This window comes from Limanda limanda, chromosome 5, assembly GCF_963576545.1.
Source record: "Limanda limanda chromosome 5, fLimLim1.1, whole genome shotgun sequence".
Lineage (NCBI taxonomy): Eukaryota > Metazoa > Chordata > Actinopteri > Pleuronectiformes > Pleuronectidae > Limanda > Limanda limanda.
In genome coordinates, this window is record NC_083640.1 from 10,569,133 (window position 1) to 10,586,678 (window position 17,546).

At 39.6% G+C, this 17,546-nt stretch overlaps 1 protein-coding gene across 2 annotated transcripts in view; it reads left to right on the forward strand.

The window, feature by feature from the left end:
- Positions 1-15,183, forward strand: part of cemip2 (cell migration inducing hyaluronidase 2) — a 35,709-nt gene extending 20,526 nt beyond the window's left edge. For both annotated transcript variants that reach the window (XM_061070845.1, XM_061070846.1), the window contains exons 13-24: positions 7,176-7,307; positions 7,723-7,758; positions 8,018-8,173; positions 10,002-10,179; positions 10,999-11,214; positions 11,314-11,525; positions 11,728-11,910; positions 12,091-12,310; positions 12,389-12,493; positions 12,583-12,728; positions 13,005-13,111; positions 13,206-15,183. In XM_061070845.1, the coding sequence (XP_060926828.1) occupies positions 7,176-7,307; positions 7,723-7,758; positions 8,018-8,173; positions 10,002-10,179; positions 10,999-11,214; positions 11,314-11,525; positions 11,728-11,910; positions 12,091-12,310; positions 12,389-12,493; positions 12,583-12,728; positions 13,005-13,111; positions 13,206-13,405 (1,891 nt within the window). In that variant the 3' untranslated portion in view covers positions 13,406-15,183. The remainder of the gene's footprint in view (positions 1-7,175; positions 7,308-7,722; positions 7,759-8,017; positions 8,174-10,001; positions 10,180-10,998; positions 11,215-11,313; positions 11,526-11,727; positions 11,911-12,090; positions 12,311-12,388; positions 12,494-12,582; positions 12,729-13,004; positions 13,112-13,205) is intronic.
- The last annotated feature ends 2,363 nt before the right edge of the window (positions 15,184-17,546 follow it).

The window sequence follows — 17,546 nt, forward strand, 5'->3', positions numbered from 1 at the left end:
TGAGTGTATGTATGTAGGCAGAGGTATGAGGAGGAGGATCTTAAATGTTAAAATGTGTACTTAGGATTCATCTTGGGTAAGTGAGAGACAGAGAGTAACCTTTGTGTTTGGTCATTGTAAAAACTTGTAGGATGAGGGTAATAGATATTATTATTTCCCAGATTTTAGTATGGTTGTCGTTTTCCTCCTCTTCTTCATTATGTGCTGTACTTTCAGCCATTTCTGCATTTCCAAGCAAAGCAGCATGAGCTCTCATGTTTTCCAGACGATCCGCTGGTGCTGTCTGATGACGAACAATCCTGCACCAGCTTTCCCAATGGTTTAGAGTTTACTTGTGTGTGTGTGCATAGGTGTGTGGTGCACATGCAGAGACTCATGCAGTTTAGAAGAGGAGAGTGAAATCCCAGTTGATTTTCTGTACCTATAATTTACACTCAGATGTCAAAACGCCTCACACACAGTTGTTTTGATCGATGCTACAATTTACCAATGGTCACTAAACTCAACTCAAGTCCATGACAAAGAACCAACGACCAGATCTTCCTAATATTTGGGCCTGTTCATGGTGTCCAGAGCATAAATACTGATGTTTTAGCTGAGCAATATTTTCTACATAGTGCCACCATTAGGCTGGAAGAAGAGGCTGAGCACTATTTTGGTTATTCTCAATAATTCTTTAGATGATGTTTCCTACTCCAATGGGAAGTTGACCATAAAACATTTCTAAGCACTTTCATGCTCCCATAGGGGAAACACTCTTTTGTATTTAATGATGCAGTAAACTCCTCTACAGTGTAGTTCACATTTTGGGAGGCAATGATGCCTGCAGTCTCTACATTACAACTCTGAGATTTTATACTTATAGTGTAGTTATATATTATGTCTGTGCAGATTTATAGTATGATGATGTTATGATTTTCAGCTCCATTACTCACGATGTGTGTGTTGTGCATTGACCTACATGAGGACCACACATCCAGAATTTTTAAAGGGAACAAATGGGTTTGACATTGGGTTAATGGTGAAAACCTCACTCTGAGCAAATGAGTGCAGTCATTGGAATGTGTAATGGAAAAATTATTACATATCATGACACAACAAGCAATTATCAATTCTGGATGTTTAATTCAAACCGTCTGCGGACGGTTTACAAAGGTCAAGTCACGACAACAGACTTGACCTCAATGGCACAGAGCTCAAACATCACGGTGACAGATATGAGGGCAATGGCAATGAGCTCTCAAAAGTACACTCCATTTATACAATCAGATCCCTCCTCTCCACAGTAAAATACATTTGTCCAATCAGCTTCTCTCCATGTCGTTTACAGGAAGACCAGACATTGGTCTCTGGCGGTCTCTTTGAAGTTTGAACAAGATGCTAAACGCATCTTGTTCCAGACCCTGTGAGTTTCTCAGAGATCTCCTGTCTCTGCAGGTCACACCTATTAGCCTTTGAAGCTCCCTGCTGCAGAAGACTTAATTGGCCCCTGTTGAGAAACCTTTTGTTCACACTAGACTGAGAAGGCCACGTCTATAGGCCTTCAAGAGCATTATGCATAGTGTTAACTTGAGCTAAACTCTGACTATGAGTCTTAAACACCAAAATACATCTTTCAGTAAACTTCTTTCTATATAAATGTAATCTGTTACATTTGAACATGTCTAAATACAAAATTCCCATCACAATTCCTCCCTTTTTATCAATCTGGGATCAACATCTTTATAACATCTCATCATTTAGATTGGGAATTTTCCAGGATATGTGAATTAAAGAAGTAACACTAGTCTTTAGTGCAAAAACAATACAACAGAGTTACACAATTGAAAATGATCAGTTTCTACAAACTTCAATAACGTATTTTACAATTATTAACATTATGTGCATCATATTATCAAAATGTTCACTGTGTTGGTGCCACACTTCGTCCTGATCGTGTGTCGAACACCTCCTTGTTGAAGAACATCTTGTTTCAGAGACATCTTGTATGCTCTGACTTTGATGATCAGAAATTTGATGTTGTTCCTGCCAAGCATTCGTGAGCAGGGAAACCATCTCTTTTCCCTTGAATGCTTCTCAGTCGTATAATCATGTGTTGCTGATCTCCTGTTGGTGCGGTTGTGTTCAGCGTGTAGCTCTTCAAATGTGTTGACTCTCCTTGCAACACCTAAAAATTTCAGACTGAAGCTCACACACTGGCACAAAGCACTTCCCGTCCTGTAGATCCACCCCTGGCTCTGGAAATCCTCCTGCGTTGGCCCTCATCTCCAGGTTGACCTCTGCGACCTTCCTGTCATCTGTGTTGAGAGGCATTTGGCTTGCACTCGTTCCATCCGCACGTCCTTAAGCACAATCCAGTCTCCTGGTTTCAGGTCACGCAGTCCTGTCTCCATGGATTTAGATAGAATCTCCTCGTCTGCCTGTGGATTTTAAAGAGTACAGGAAACAGTTTAAAACAATATCTACCAGTTTGTTTTTCAATGTGTTTTTCAATGTGTTTGTTATGTTTGTTTTTTACTTCCTTCTCTCTCCACTGTCCCATCCCTGGCGGGATGTGGCATGATGTTGCCTTGTGTTGATACTCATACTCACCAGTATCCATAATGCTTTACTTATGAATATGTTACCCTTGTCAGCGGACATCCTTTTGAAATCTTCCATCATGGAATGAGTTCTCCGAACAGTATCTGTTTCACCGCTGGAGAATCCTGTTTAGATGTTTGGGAAACACTTCTGCTTGCATAGAAATCATGTCATAAAACAAAACAATATTTATTTATTTCCCTAACCTACTTTATTTAACTTAATCTTTATTAAACCTCTCTATAAATGATTAAACCGTTTGTTTTGAGGTGGATGTCAATCTTGTAGAATCTGGATGTCCTTATTTTATTTGTAACTCAAATTACATAACTCTGTTAAAAAAGTTTTATTGAATATTATTTAGAGTGTTTCTTGTGTACACCCAATAACCCAATTCATCTATATCCAGCATATGTTACTCCTCTCTCTTGACACACTGACTCCAGTCATGTGTCAATCCAACCTAATGAGAAAACATACACAGTTTGAACAAAATCATCCATATCCCACATCAAAAGTCCATCGACCACCAAACAAAACACAGTCTATCAAGACTACTTAATTCCTAAACTAATAAACCCAAATCTGCATTCTAAAAAAAATTTAGTTCGATGTAGTCTTGCTAACCGCTCCTGTAACCCACATTAAATGTCAGTGTTAAGAATCATTCAAATGCCTTCCATGTCCTCTACAGACTGCATACTGTTTGCAACCAGTAACACAGTCAAGGCAAGACAATGGTGTGAAGTCAATCTCATGAATTTCTTCTTCAGCCCAAATCACATGCAGAACCCCCATGCAAACAAGCTATCAGTGTAAATCTTGACACTCTCGCCACTAGCATATTTGCATCTCTTTGGTTCATGCATGTAATGATGGGGACGGTTTTCCTTTGTTTCAAACAGAGTCGTAAAACCCCTCTGTCATTCGTTATCACACTGTGATGCTGAAAACCTGTCATCAAACACTTCAGTTTCACAATATTCAGCTGTTAACCATTTAAATCTGCTCTACTGATAAAGTTAAGAGTTTCCTAGTTAAAAACTTTCTATTTGTAAATAATAATGTCTATCATCCAAAACAATACTGTATCATAGCTGAACCTCCTAGCTGTTGAAAAGTGAACGTTATTTTCTCAAGCAAATATCATTGTTACAGCATATGACACTAGTAGAGTCTTATTTCAAAGTATCACACATATCACATTATTCTGTTCTCTCAGAAGCTGCCATTGCTCTGAGACTTGCTTGAAACTTTGCATCTGTTGCTTTTCCCCTAAAGGAAAAAGTTTTTCTGTTTAAACAAAAGATTACTCATATTCCACAAGAAGATTTCAGATATTCTTTTCTATTGCGTCTGCTCTTCTGATCAGACCAAAATCATATATGTGTCCGTTTCACAAACATGATAGTACCTGTTATCAACTCAGAAAAATCAATAATGTTTACAACAAACTAAAAATGTCAATCAATTACATCAATTACAATCACAATTACAATCACAATGTGATTTAGCATGAAAGAAAATCGTTTGCGATTAACTTTAAACCTTCCTTTTAAAATCTTTTAATTTGATTAAATGTAGATATTCTTTTCTTATAGCCAATGTATCTATCAAAAACTACTGAGACAACACCGTATTTACTATTGTAAATGCAACCAAACTTATTTTATCCTTAATTTACTTACTATATAACCTTTTAAACTAAATTTGTCTTACCAAGTGTTTAGATAAATCTAAGTAAATACCATTTGTGCTCTAATTTGATCTCTCCCCTTGCTCTTTGCAAGAGGATGTTAATTTAGAGGTGAGAAATTTGTCTCGGATCATCCATTGATACGCTTGTGTCAGATCCCCCTTTCTCGTTTAAATAAATGCAGATGTTATTCAACTCTGTCTTCCACTACTGCCCTGCTGTTTTAAAATTTAGCATACTATTCTATCTTCCCCCTAAATTTTACCCAGCAGTAAAGTGACAACAGAGATAAATGTTTGTCTTGCATTTAGCCTCTAACCACATTATTAAACCCCAATGATAAAAATGGATCTATCTACAACTTTTGCATATGTTTTTCTATCATTATGAGCTATATAACATTCATTCTAAAAGTAATATCACACTATTCACACATATTTACTGGTGCTTTTAGTTCCTGAACCTAAAAATAGATTTAATTTGTGTGTTTTTAGCAATTAGTTTTATTGATTTCTACTTTAACTATAATAATGTTAACCATATGCTTTATGTGTAACATTAATTCACATGGTGTCTGCAGCTGTGTTCTTACTTATATGAAGTTTTGTTGAACTTCTCTCTCTCCATCATGGTCTGCTCTTGATGGCTGCTCTGTCTCCATGATCTCCCTCTCAGTGGAAATGTATCCAGATCAGAACCTATTTGGAGAGACTGATACCTGGAGATTATTTCGGTTACTTCCTTCTGTATACTGTCTCTTATGTTGACTTCAGTCAACCAACACTCAAATGCTCTCCAGTCTGGCACAAATAGCTCCACATCTCTCCCTCTTGTTGCTTCTTTGCTTCGTTCTTGTTCAATGAGCAATTTGATCTTAAGTTGCTTCAACTGATTTAAAGTTATGTTCCCTGTGTTTGGAAAATCATAGTTTTTTACCCACAAGCCAAACTGTGTAACACTATAATGACCATACTTCAGAACCATATCTTGAACTGTAGGAGAAGAAATCTGTGGTAAATTCATCTCTGTAATGGTTGTTTATCAATTTAAACTCTGATTTATTCAGTAGAATACGAATCTTTTGGGAATTTAAGTTCTACTGATATGGAAAAGACCCTAATGTTTCTGAGATTTTTTTCCTAAAGCCAATTATTTCCTAATTCTTAAAACCGTCTATTTTCAAATTCGTTTTAAGATTGATCTGAATCTTTTTCTCTTTCTTTTGATATAAGCCTTTAAAACTTACACATATATCCCAAATATGATTGAAATTATACTCACCCTATTCCAGTGTTGAGAATTCCAAGAAATCCTCTCTCACTCACTCCTCACTTTTTCTTTTTCAGCTGTAATTCTCAGATTAGTCTCATCAAATCATGCATGTTACTTGTATCAAATCATCAACATTTGTGTAACGTTGATAGTAACCTTTCACCTTCAAAACACTTTTTAAGAGACAATGAGAAAAACCCCTTCAGTTATAATATTGCCACTGTAATCACCTCTTGTAATTACTAAGTTTTAATTTTAATTCCTCTAATACAATTCTAAAACTCTGCATGAATCAAATCGCCTTAGAGAAAACTTAATTTCACATTTCTCTTAAACAAGACACATGCAGGTATAAAATGTATGGGAATTTATCAGATTTTCAAACAGATTATTATGCTGAGACGATACAGACCTGGCCTAGGTCTCTCTGTCACAGCTTTTCCTCCATTTCAAAATAATAATACTATTATATATTTATATTCTACTCTTCTGCTTGTTTACAATAACTATGAGCATGCCGCAGCGCCCAATATTAAAGTAATTTAGCATTAAACTCTTTCGCTAAACCCTGTTTAACATTTTGATCTTTTTTTTGAAAAGAATCTTAACCTATTAAGCTTATTGTGAATCCTACACCGGTCTCTAAGACCTCCTTAATGTATACTCGTCAGTAACTCACTTCCCTGAATGAGTGAATTTCTTTGGACCTTTTTCCTTAAAAGATCTAAAAACAAGAATTATACTTTACCAGAATGAAACTGCTTGCCTGTCCCAGTCGGTTCTTTAGCCCACCTCAGTGAGCACTCCGGATTCTCAGAACATCAGGCCCACTGAAATAATAAAGGTTTAGTTCCAAACGTACTGCCCCGGCGCAATTACCTACCCTCAGCACCGAGAGCCAGAGTCGCTCACGTGGATGTCACTGCCAACAACAGCCAAATGTAATGGAAAAATTATTACATATCATGACACAACAAGCAATTATCAATTCTGGATGTTTAATTCAAACCGTCTGCGGACGGTTTACAAAGGTCAAGTCACGACAACAGACTTGACCTCAATGGCACAGAGCTCAAACATCACGGTGACAGATATGAGGGCAATGGCAATGAGCTCTCAAAAGTACACTCCATTTATACAATCAGATCCCTCCTCTCCACAGTAAAATACATTTGTCCAATCAGCTTCTCTCCATGTCGTTTACAGGAAGACCAGACATTGGTCTCTGGCGGTCTCTTTGAAGTTTGAACAAGATGCTAAACGCATCTTGTTCCAGACCCTGTGAGTTTCTCAGAGATCTCCTGTCTCTGCAGGTCACACCTATTAGCCTTTGAAGCTCCCTGCTGCAGAAGACTTAATTGGCCCCTGTTGAGAAACCTTTTGTTCACACTAGACTGAGAAGGCCACGTCTATAGGCCTTCAAGAGCATTATGCATAGTGTTAACTTGAGCTAAACTCTGACTATGAGTCTTAAACACCAAAATACATCTTTCAGTAAACTTCTTTCTATATAAATGTAATCTGTTACATTTGAACATGTCTAAATACAAAATTCCCATCACAATTGTCATTAGGGTTAATGGATAACAAACCCTGTGTGTTTACCTGTGTGTAATACTTTCAGATTCAGACCACACCAGAATGCTGATCCGAGCCGTCCTCGGGTGGCGGCCGTCATCGACACTCTGATCTCCTTCAAGAACAACGACTTGGGAGCGTGGATACGTGGGGGGGACATCGTCATCCAGAACTCTGGGTGAGACGAGTCACAGGCAGTGATGTGACTAATGGGTTGTCTTTAAGAAAACTGAGGATGTTACTGTTGATAAACAGAGTATGGTGTCTAAAAAAAAAATGTATATACTTAGAATTTGCGTTGGAAGCTTAATGGTTGATTTATTCCAACCAAAAACTCCCCTGTGAAGACACTTTTCTTTACTTTTACCTTTTCGTCCCACATTTGTGTTCAAATGTACTATTGATTTAAATGTGTTCTTCAAAGTGGTAACAAAGAACTGACATTTTTTAATGCAGAAGCAGATTGGTTATCAGATGCTTTTCTTCTATTTGAAAGGTTCCTCAATTACTTATTGTATTATTTATATTCATGTTCTGAATGTTGGATCAATATCAAACTATTCTTAACACAACTTTCATTTTTCTGCTTCCAGTTTTGCAGACAATGGAGTGGGGTTATCCTTTGCCAGGTCTGTACTGAACTAAATCACTCTTGTCATGGTTTTATTCAGCTGTATCTGCCTTGCTCCGTACTGTGAGAGAAACTTGGAACAAAAAAGAAAACATTTAGATACTGAGCGAAGACCAGATGCTTTAAATATCTTTCTTGCGTAACACAGAGACATGTATTTTTTTTCTTCTACTTTTATGCCTGAAAAGCTGACAGTATTACAGACAAATGTATATATGTTTTAATTACCATATACTGTACCTTCATCTCCTGTCCAGTGATGGCAGCTACCCTAAGGACGAAGGCTCCAGCCAAGAGGTGATGCAGTCCCTGTTTGTGGGTGAAAGCCAAAACATAGGGACCAATGGAGGACAAAATAAATACTGGGGACCTGGAGGGGCTGATGCAAAGATGAGGACGCTGCCTAGAAACAGGTGAGGGGGGGGGGCAAACACAGATGGATACGTTAATGAAGGAAGGAAAGATATACTGTAGGTGAGGAATTGAGGGGAAAGTCCAAAACAAACTGGGCTTCCGCGGAAATTGCAGGGGACGGTGTCGGAGTAGTTACCTAAGAAAAATATGTGCTGAGAAAAACAAACAAGGAGGAGAGAGCCAGCGGGGCAATCGGATAGTTGGACAGATGGAGGGATGAGGCTGCTGCAGCTTTTCGCTGGAGGAGGACTCGTGAAAGGAAGTTCTGTTTGGACTAACTTCCCTCCAGCGATATTTTAGGCAGTTTATGAAAAACTGTGGTGGCAACACTTAGGAGATTCTGTAGATAGGGATTACTCACTGTGGCACTTGATTCCTAAATTACGGCAAGGGGAGTCTTTTCATGGTTTTCTGACACACAGATCCACGGATGTCACAATTTAACTGCTGTATTTTCTAATATTTCTAACATTTTGAATTGTTGATCATGTTTGGGAAGATACATGAGGATCTCTCTCTCCCACAAGCAAGTAAACCTGACAAATGTTTTATAAGATGAAAAGTGTCAGTCTTATTGACAACTGGATTTCCCTTAAGAGGAAGTTAAATTAGTCTATCTGCTGTTATGCCATGAAAGGCCATGTCAGCCCCAGTGGACAGCCTTGAACAGAGCAGAGTTTTGAGCTTCACATTCCCTCAGGGTCTCTGTTTTTATTACTGTCTTTGTCTCTTATTACAGAGGTTGTTATATAAAAAGAGAGAAACATATACTAGAGTTTGCCACATAGCTTCTGCTTTTAGTTTCTAGAACTTCTGCTTATTTCTGTATGTGACCACTGTCACGACCAAGTACAACTTTACAACCAGTTTACAGGCTTCCTCACCGCACTGTGACATCTGGCTCAGCCGGGTTGGTCTATCGTCATCGTAGTCACTGCCAGAGCTGCTGACATACTTTATTTATCTTTGCCAGAAAGGAGATAGTTCAGGTGAAATTGACGGTTTAATCCTTTTAAGGAGTTTCATAAAAGAAAATCGTAAGACTGCTAAGTCTTATAAATTAGTTTTATTTGGGTGACATTAAATCTCTTTATAGCAACCCCATTATTGAAATACATAAAATTTAGCAGTTGAACCCGAGTGCTTCATTTGTGGTTTAACAGGAAGCTAATAATACTCATGTTAACATCAACAGGAAAAACAAAGTCACGCAGGAAACAGTTTAGAAAATAAATGATAATTACATATGCACCCCAAGCTGGAGACTGCATATGTGATTATTATTTCAGAGCATTGTGTTTATTGATTTACTTAACTGCCATTTAAAAAATGTTGTTTGTGCAACACAATGTTTACTTTGGTAAAAGGTATAATTTCTAACTTTTATTTTCTTGTTACTGTATTTTTTATTGTACTGGTGCAGCTTGGTGATGCAAGGGTTTTTAGTGTGCAGTCCACAGACATGCAGCCGATCTAGGTGTGAATGTGAATGTGGGTGTGTCCTGGTGTACCCTGCCTCACGCCAAATGTCAAGTGGGATTGGCTCCATATTCCCCACGATACTCAAAGGAAAAGCGATATACACAATATATGAATGGATTGTGCATACATCTGTATTTATTATAATATATGTTGAAATACTATGTACATATATTGACGGTAATGTTTGATTCCTCAACAGCTCCAGGCTGAATCATGCTGCAGAGTTTTTATTGACTTGTCCCTTTGCAACTATTTAAAAGAGTGGGGCTTTGGCAAAGTCCATGACTGTATTTTCTACCCTGTCTTGCCTCATCGTGGACTATTTACTCTCCTTCTTAACCTCAGGACGTTTCCGATCCGAGGTTTCCAGATCTACGATGGTCCGGTGCGACTCACTCAGAGCACGTTCCGTGGATTCATCCCCACACCAGAGCGTTACACCAGCGCAGTGGGATTCAACCTGAAGAACACGTGGCAGCTCAACCCGAGAAACAACTTGTCCCAGCTCCGCTTCCACTCCACTGTGAGTGAACATGCAGGTTTGATAAGATCAGAAGCACCTCATACCGTGTCCAGTGTGAAGCACATACGTATAGTACATGTGTCCTGGGGTTTTATACTTATATACTGTACTATATTTATTGTTCTCATTGTAATCTGCTTATAATATTGATGGTTATAAGGGGTAAGTATAATAAGCACCTCACTTGTTTAACCATCTGAATTTGTTTCCCTTCTCTCTCTCTCTCTCTCTCTCTCTCTCTCTCTCTCTCTCTCTCTCTCTCTGTTGCTTCTTAATTTCCCGTGTTCTCTGCAGTTGCGAACATTCTTCAGATTGACCAATTTTCTATCTATCTTAGTCTCCACTCAATGTGTCCGTCTTCCTTTAGCTCGTATTTGTTCTTCACCATTATACCCATCCCTCATGTTGATTTGTTGAGGTCACAGCCATGTAGTGGTAGTTATTTGAAGAATCATTGCGACAGAAGACAGAAAAAGATAGTGACTGTGAAGAAGACCATTGCGAATCACTGATGCCCTCTTGTGGTTATTTTAGTCAGTGCGCTGCCTTTACTAAACATAGCCCTTAATATCTTTATAGATCTGTAGCTCATCAAATCTAATCTCTTAAACCTTGCTGTCATTGTGGTATTCATACTAACCACACATAAAACACAGATGTGTGAGGGGTTTAGTCTTTTATAATTAGGATCCATTAAAAAAACAGTCATCAGAGTGCAACTCCCTGTCCTTTGGAAGTGCAAAGTTCTTTGTGTGTGTAAACTTTAAATGAATAATGCTAACAGTTATTCACAACACTCTTTGCCACTGATGTCCTCAGGTGGGTCTGCAGACGTTCTTTGGTCGCCCCGGACAGTGGTTTGAAGAAAACGACCTGGACGGGGACAAAAACTCCATCTTTCACGACGTGGACGGCTCAGTCACAGGCTACAGGGACACATATGTCGGCAGAGCTGACAACTACCTGATCCAACATCCTGGCTGTGTGCACATGTCCCAGTGGAGCGGAGTGATCTGCAGCGGCCGTTACTCTCAGGTAGAACACGTTTAAATCTACACCTCAATTCTCCTCCAATGTAAAATGTATGCTCCTCCCCCTGACCGTTGCACTCTACAACTCCAATGTCTTCTTCAGGTGTACATCCAGACACAGGGAGCCCCCAGTCTTAGTTTATCCATCAGCAGAGATGAATATCCTGATGCTCCTCTGGTACTAAGGGGGACTAACAGCCAGGGGGCGCCATCTCAACAGTACCAGCCCATCCTGATGATGAGCAAGAGCTACACTATGCATTGGAGTGGACCTGCGCCTAGGGAGGTGGTCCTCTCTCTCATCAACTTCAATAAGTAAGAAGTACATTAGTGTATGTGTGTGTGTGTGTGTGTGTGTGATAAATAATCCTGAAGTATTAAATAGTTCATTATTCATGTTAGAATTATTCTGAGCTGAAAAATCTCAATAACAAACCAAAGAATGATATTTTTCTGATTCTAAATGGTCTTGGTGGAAACCTGTAAACGTCGCCATCTTTCTCTTTCTGTCACTTAGAGATGACTGGGTGCTGGTGGGACTCTGTTACCCGTCAGAAACCACGTTTCAGATCATGGCCGACATCAACGATAGGCAAAGCAACACCTTTGATGACCTCACAGACTACGGCACAGTGTCATCCCTGGCAGAGCTGGAGAAGAAACCGATGGAAAGGAAGTACTTCTTTGACCAACCGTCTGGGTAAGACAACTCCTGTCACTTTCCTTCTTTTGTTTTTCCTCTGGTAGACAATCAGATTTATCTTAAGTTATGCATTTTTTGAAGCCCTTTGTAGCCTTGTTGAGATAAGTTATAAGTTATCTGTTAAATAAAGTTATCATCATTATTATTATTATGAAACTCTTTCTGCTGTTTGTTCAGCTTGTTGTGGCTCTACCTTCGGGCTCGCCATGGTCGTGAAGGTCAAAGCTACTGTTCAGTGAAAGGCTGTGAGCGAGTGAAGGTCATGGCCACCACATCCTCCAAACAGACCTGTAACTGTACAGCTAAGGCCTACCCTAAGTACTCCAGGAGTCCCTCAGCTGTGGTGCCTATGCCGGCTCTAAACACGCAGCCCTGCAAAGGCTGTGGTGCCAAACAGGTTTGTAGTGATATTTTGAAGATAACACCGCTGCTTTAAACACAAACTACACTGCTGACCAACGTGTTTCTGTCTCAGCTTGTGTTTTCCAGCGAGCCCTGGACTTCCTACCTCCAGACACAGATCAAGTCTCTCAGCAGCAAAGAGCAGCAGCAGAGAGGAGATAACAGCTCCTTTATCACTGTGAGCATTCTCACATGATCTATATCTGTGTATTTCCTTATCTATATGACGAGAGCCCCTTCAACTGGTTGTTTCCTGTCACCTGGCAGGTAAATGAGGAGACCATGTCCTTCTCTCAGCCGGGGTATTTCCTGGTCACAGTGGACGCCTGCTCTGGAAAAGTCACCAAGAAAACCTCATTTTCCAAAATGGATGCTAAGATGGAACAGTACCTTAAAAGTGGAATAGCAAAGAGGTGAGCCAGGGAAAAATATAATAATGATAATAACAACAATAATAATAACCTGTCTATGGAGCATTTTACATTTTAGAGCAAGTACCAAGTGCTGCACCACAAGAAAGCGATGGTTAAAATACAGGGGGAAGTAAATCAATAATAATAGTATTAATAATAATAATAATAAATGCATTTTCTACAGACAAATAAATACAGAGAAATGGCCACCTGTTCTCATCGTGCTTAGAAACTTGTTTTTAATCTGCATTTTGTTTGATTTATTTTGCACACCAGGTCGATAGTGCTCATGGCAACACGAGGTCAGCCGAAGGACTTGGTGGCCGTTGCTCCGTACCTGGTTTCCTTTGGTTTGGCCAAAGCTGCCAGTCTGCACAGTAAAGGTGAGTGACGTACTGCGTAGTTTCCTGACACTGTATTTAGGGGGAAAGTCTCTTTCTCTAACACTCCAAGTCTTAATGCTGCCTCTCACCACAGAGAGCCTGGCACTGTGGGGGTTCCAGGGTGGTGCTCCGCCCCCTCCATGGGTTTCCCTACGAACCGGGCAGGAGGACGACTTCCTGGGGCTGCAGGAGCGTTACTTGCCGCTGGGTTCGGAGGCGTACGGCTGCACGCCGCCCGCAGCTCAATCCCGCAAAGACTTGGAGCTACTCAAGAAAGCCACGGGACAGCAGTGACAAATGTGAACTATACAACGTACCTACCCGAAACACTCTTGCACACAGATACGCAAACACACACAACCAGCTGATGAATGTGAACTGCTGAACCTTTAATTTATTAACAATAGCAAATATGTGGACCGACTTCAAGGGGGAGAAGGTTATTTTATCATGAACAGGCGGATTGTTTTTGTAATTTAGTTTGTGTGTGTATGTGTGTGTGTGTGTGTGTAAGTGTGCCTTTGGGGCCGCTGAGTCAATGCACTTTCCCTTTTAAAGACACAACTTGCCTTATCAGCCAAAGTGATCGGATGGAGCTCAGCAGTGCTGAAACTCAGCTGTTTGTCTCGGACGACAGAAAAAAGCCAGAATCCCTTAACTTCTAACATCTCCCTACCAACCTTTTTGTTTACCACGAAGTAAATGAAAACTTAATGAATCGTATTGAGTCTGAAAAATGCATTAGATACACACAGGCCAGTAGGAAATTATGAAAATAAACGACATCGTCCCTGTGAGGAGTGTGTTCGATTGGACCTGAAAAGATGGATTAGATGTGCTCAGGTCAAAAGGAAATTCTAAAAATAATTGAACAGCAACATAGAGCCAAACATTAACATATAGTGTCATAAAACAGCCATTGGTTTAGGTGTATTTGGGAATATCTGATGCAACACACATTTTTAATAAGGAATCATAAATTAAAGCCATATTAATACTGCATTAAAATAGTCTCTAGTAGTTTTCAGAGAAATTAATTTGGCCATCTTGCCTTCCTAGCATAGGATAACAGTGTAGGACATGAATCTCTTTCCACCAATCCTCACACACATCATTAAGCTTCTGAGTTGATGTACCAACTGAATCTTTTAACTGGAAAACCTCCTCTGATCATCGGGCAGCTCGACAACTGAACACTTAAAGCACCTTTTCATGGATTCTTACTGGACCTATTTTGTTTTAAATCTCATATATTTTTATTTATCTCTTCGCAGTCAGTCCAAAGTGCTGAGCACACACGCAGCACAAACAGATATATTATCTTGTTACTTTTCTTTCTTTTTTTGTTTTCTTAAACAGAATTGAATGTTTTTCAACTGCCTCATGTGCATTATCGCAAAAACTGTGTTTGATACATTGAAGGGTGCTTCTTTGAAGAGATAGCACCCTGACTGTGCAGTAGTGAGCAGCAAAATACATACACATCATATTCTGTCTGTAAGGTTTCAGGCTTTCTGTTGAGATTTACCGTTTAATATAATCTTTTATAGGGTGTTTGGATGTGAGCAGGGCTCCCCCACTGAGCAGTGATAAGTACCAATCTGTGACTGTGTGCATGTGTGCGTGTGTGTGTTTTTGTGTGTGGCTGTATGTGTACTTAACTTACCATGTGCGAGAGAGAACAATTACCTTGTTGCCTTTTAACCACTCTACTGTCAAAAAGAGCGAGAGAATGGGAGAAAGATGTTTCCATCCATTGTTTTTGTTCAACTGAGGCTTTAAGGACGCACAACCAGAGCGTTATTAATGGAGGGAGGGGGGGTGTTAAGTTAGAAGTGAGCTTTGTAAATACAGTGTTTAATGTCTTGTTAATGTGTAACTGTACAAACTACATGTAAAGGAAAACTGGTTGTCAATAATGTATAATGTGTTTACTTGTGTTTTTGTATTTTGTCGATTGATAAGTCATCTGGGGGGATTATAGTGAAGTCATTCAACATGGAAACTCAGCCTTTTTGTTATAAAGTTGCCAATTAAATAAACATTTATGCTTTTTTGATAAAATAACATGACTTGACCTGAACGTAACAGCCTCTCGTAGGTTATACATCCACCTGCATCAATATTCATTGTTTTCCCTCAGATATACACAGCCTCACCACTTGGGGGCAGCCTAGTATTCTTAGCGAGCCCTCAGCCATCATTCTGAAATTTATCTTGGCACAAATCTTTTTCTTCTAATTCAAATTGTCATCATCAATAAGACAAGGTTTTAGTATACAAACAAAACCGCCCTCGACCTGTAGCAACAAACATCTGTGTTGATTTCAACAGAGGGGAGGGGCTAGAGGGTTATCGCCGAGTCATAATGAGCCTCCCGAGATCCCAGTTTACATCAATCAAACATGGTAAACTGGTAGATGTTGAAAAACACTATAGTGTCTCTTCTCTTGCTGAGGGTTTAGAACAGAGCATGTCAAAGCCCTATGAGACAAATTGTGATTTGTGAATATGGGCTATACAAATATAATTTGATTGATTATCCACCAGATACAGATTGATCCAAGATTCTAGATTATTGATTGTCATTTTTGCCGAAAACAAAAGACAATGAAACCGATGGCACTTCCTGAGCTAAAACTGTAGGGAAAATATAGAGAACACGACAAATATGCAAATGTAATATATAAAGTGGATAGAATTATAAAGGAATGAAAAGAAATACACGCATACATAAAGATAAGGTATTATTCACTGTGACATTCAGTGTGCTAAGTCAGCAGCAGTCAGATGGATACAGATAAAAGTAGAGATATATTCAAGGACTTGCCTCATTAAATCAGACAAATATCTACTGTCTTGCCCCTGCTCTCCATCACCAAGTGAGACTGATCATTCCTGTGTGTGTTCATGTGTGTGCGATGCCCCATGACAAGGAAAGGATATAAAAAACGACACCCGCCTGGAGAAATATGGTGCAATCCTAACACACCAGAGCGAGGCGTATGGCTCAGAGAGTGAATTAATTGTCCATAAAATGGTCTCTGACCATGAAGACCGGGCGCTCTCCTCACGTCGTCCTGGAAATGAGCGAGGACAGATTGCTACCACACACTTTCAGGCGAGAATGATGCACACGAGGACGGCGGCCCCCCTCAGGCATCCTCAATAAAGAAAGAAAAATGTTAGAAATGAATAAATAAGGCCCAGTGGTGAGATAACACTGCATCTTTTGTTTGTTTCTCACTAGTGGTCCCTGCAGGTTTGAGGTTGGAAGGGACACATGAAACATTTCACATTTACAGCCAGTGAGAACATTTCTCTCAGATTTGCCATTAAGCTGTCGATGGGGTGGTATTTGTGTTTTTTTTGTGTGTGATATTTTTTGTAATCCTGATGATTGTGTTAATATGGTGCATGGATGGATTCAGCGTTCCTTACAGCTGAGTTTCAATTATGTAATACTCAGGCTTTTGAACTGTGCAAATACAATTAGAGAAATGCCAAAGCTAAAAATATGACACAGTGGAGACTCGGGTTTGTGTGTGTGTGTGTGTGTGGGAGTGTGTGGAAGCTTGTGTGTGTGTGTATGTGTGCTTGCATGCTGGAGTGTGGGCAGTAGCCTTTAGCCTTGTACTGTATATTGTTTCCATGATAAAGGTGAAGCTATGGCAACATGAGTCCACATTATGACACATCACGGGATCTTCTTACCTTCTTCTGAAGGTTAAACGAGAAAGAGGAGAGAAAAATGAAAAGGTGAAACAGGAGAAAGAAAATCTGTGCAGAGAGAAAAAAGGGTTTAAAAATCATTTGAACAGAGAAATCAATCAATGGCTAAATGACCTGGACCTAAAAACTCAGCTCTGCCTTTGAAAACAAATGTGTGAGAATATATGAGAGAAACGTGCAAAGTTTGTTCTGTAGCATTTCATACATGATAAATATGTGACTTAAAAGAATACAATTCCCAATTCTGAACGTATACCTATTTTTGGACCACCTTGGACCCCAGTCTTTATATGATTAACTGTTTTTACTTTGCATATGTGTTACCCACTTGGTAAACCCAAACATGTGGGTTGTCCTCTCTGAGCCGTACTCCTTCCCATGAGCGACCCTACTTGGACCCACAGCCCACCTGGGTTCACCTATGTGGGTCCCATGTTGAGCCCAAACCCACTTTGTACCTTTGCACATGTAATTTTTTTGGTTGGGTTTTGATTATTTGATCCTTTTTATTTCACCATCCACCACATTGGACTGAAACAGACATTCACGGGTGTCGTGGGTTCTGATCTCTGTCACGTCCTCTTCAGCAATTTCTCTACAAGGTAAAAGTATATTTGTTATGTGGCTGTAATGCTTTATGTCGAGAATAATTACAGAGCTTTTATTTTCCAAAGGTGTAAACTTTGGTCTGAGGATTGTGTCG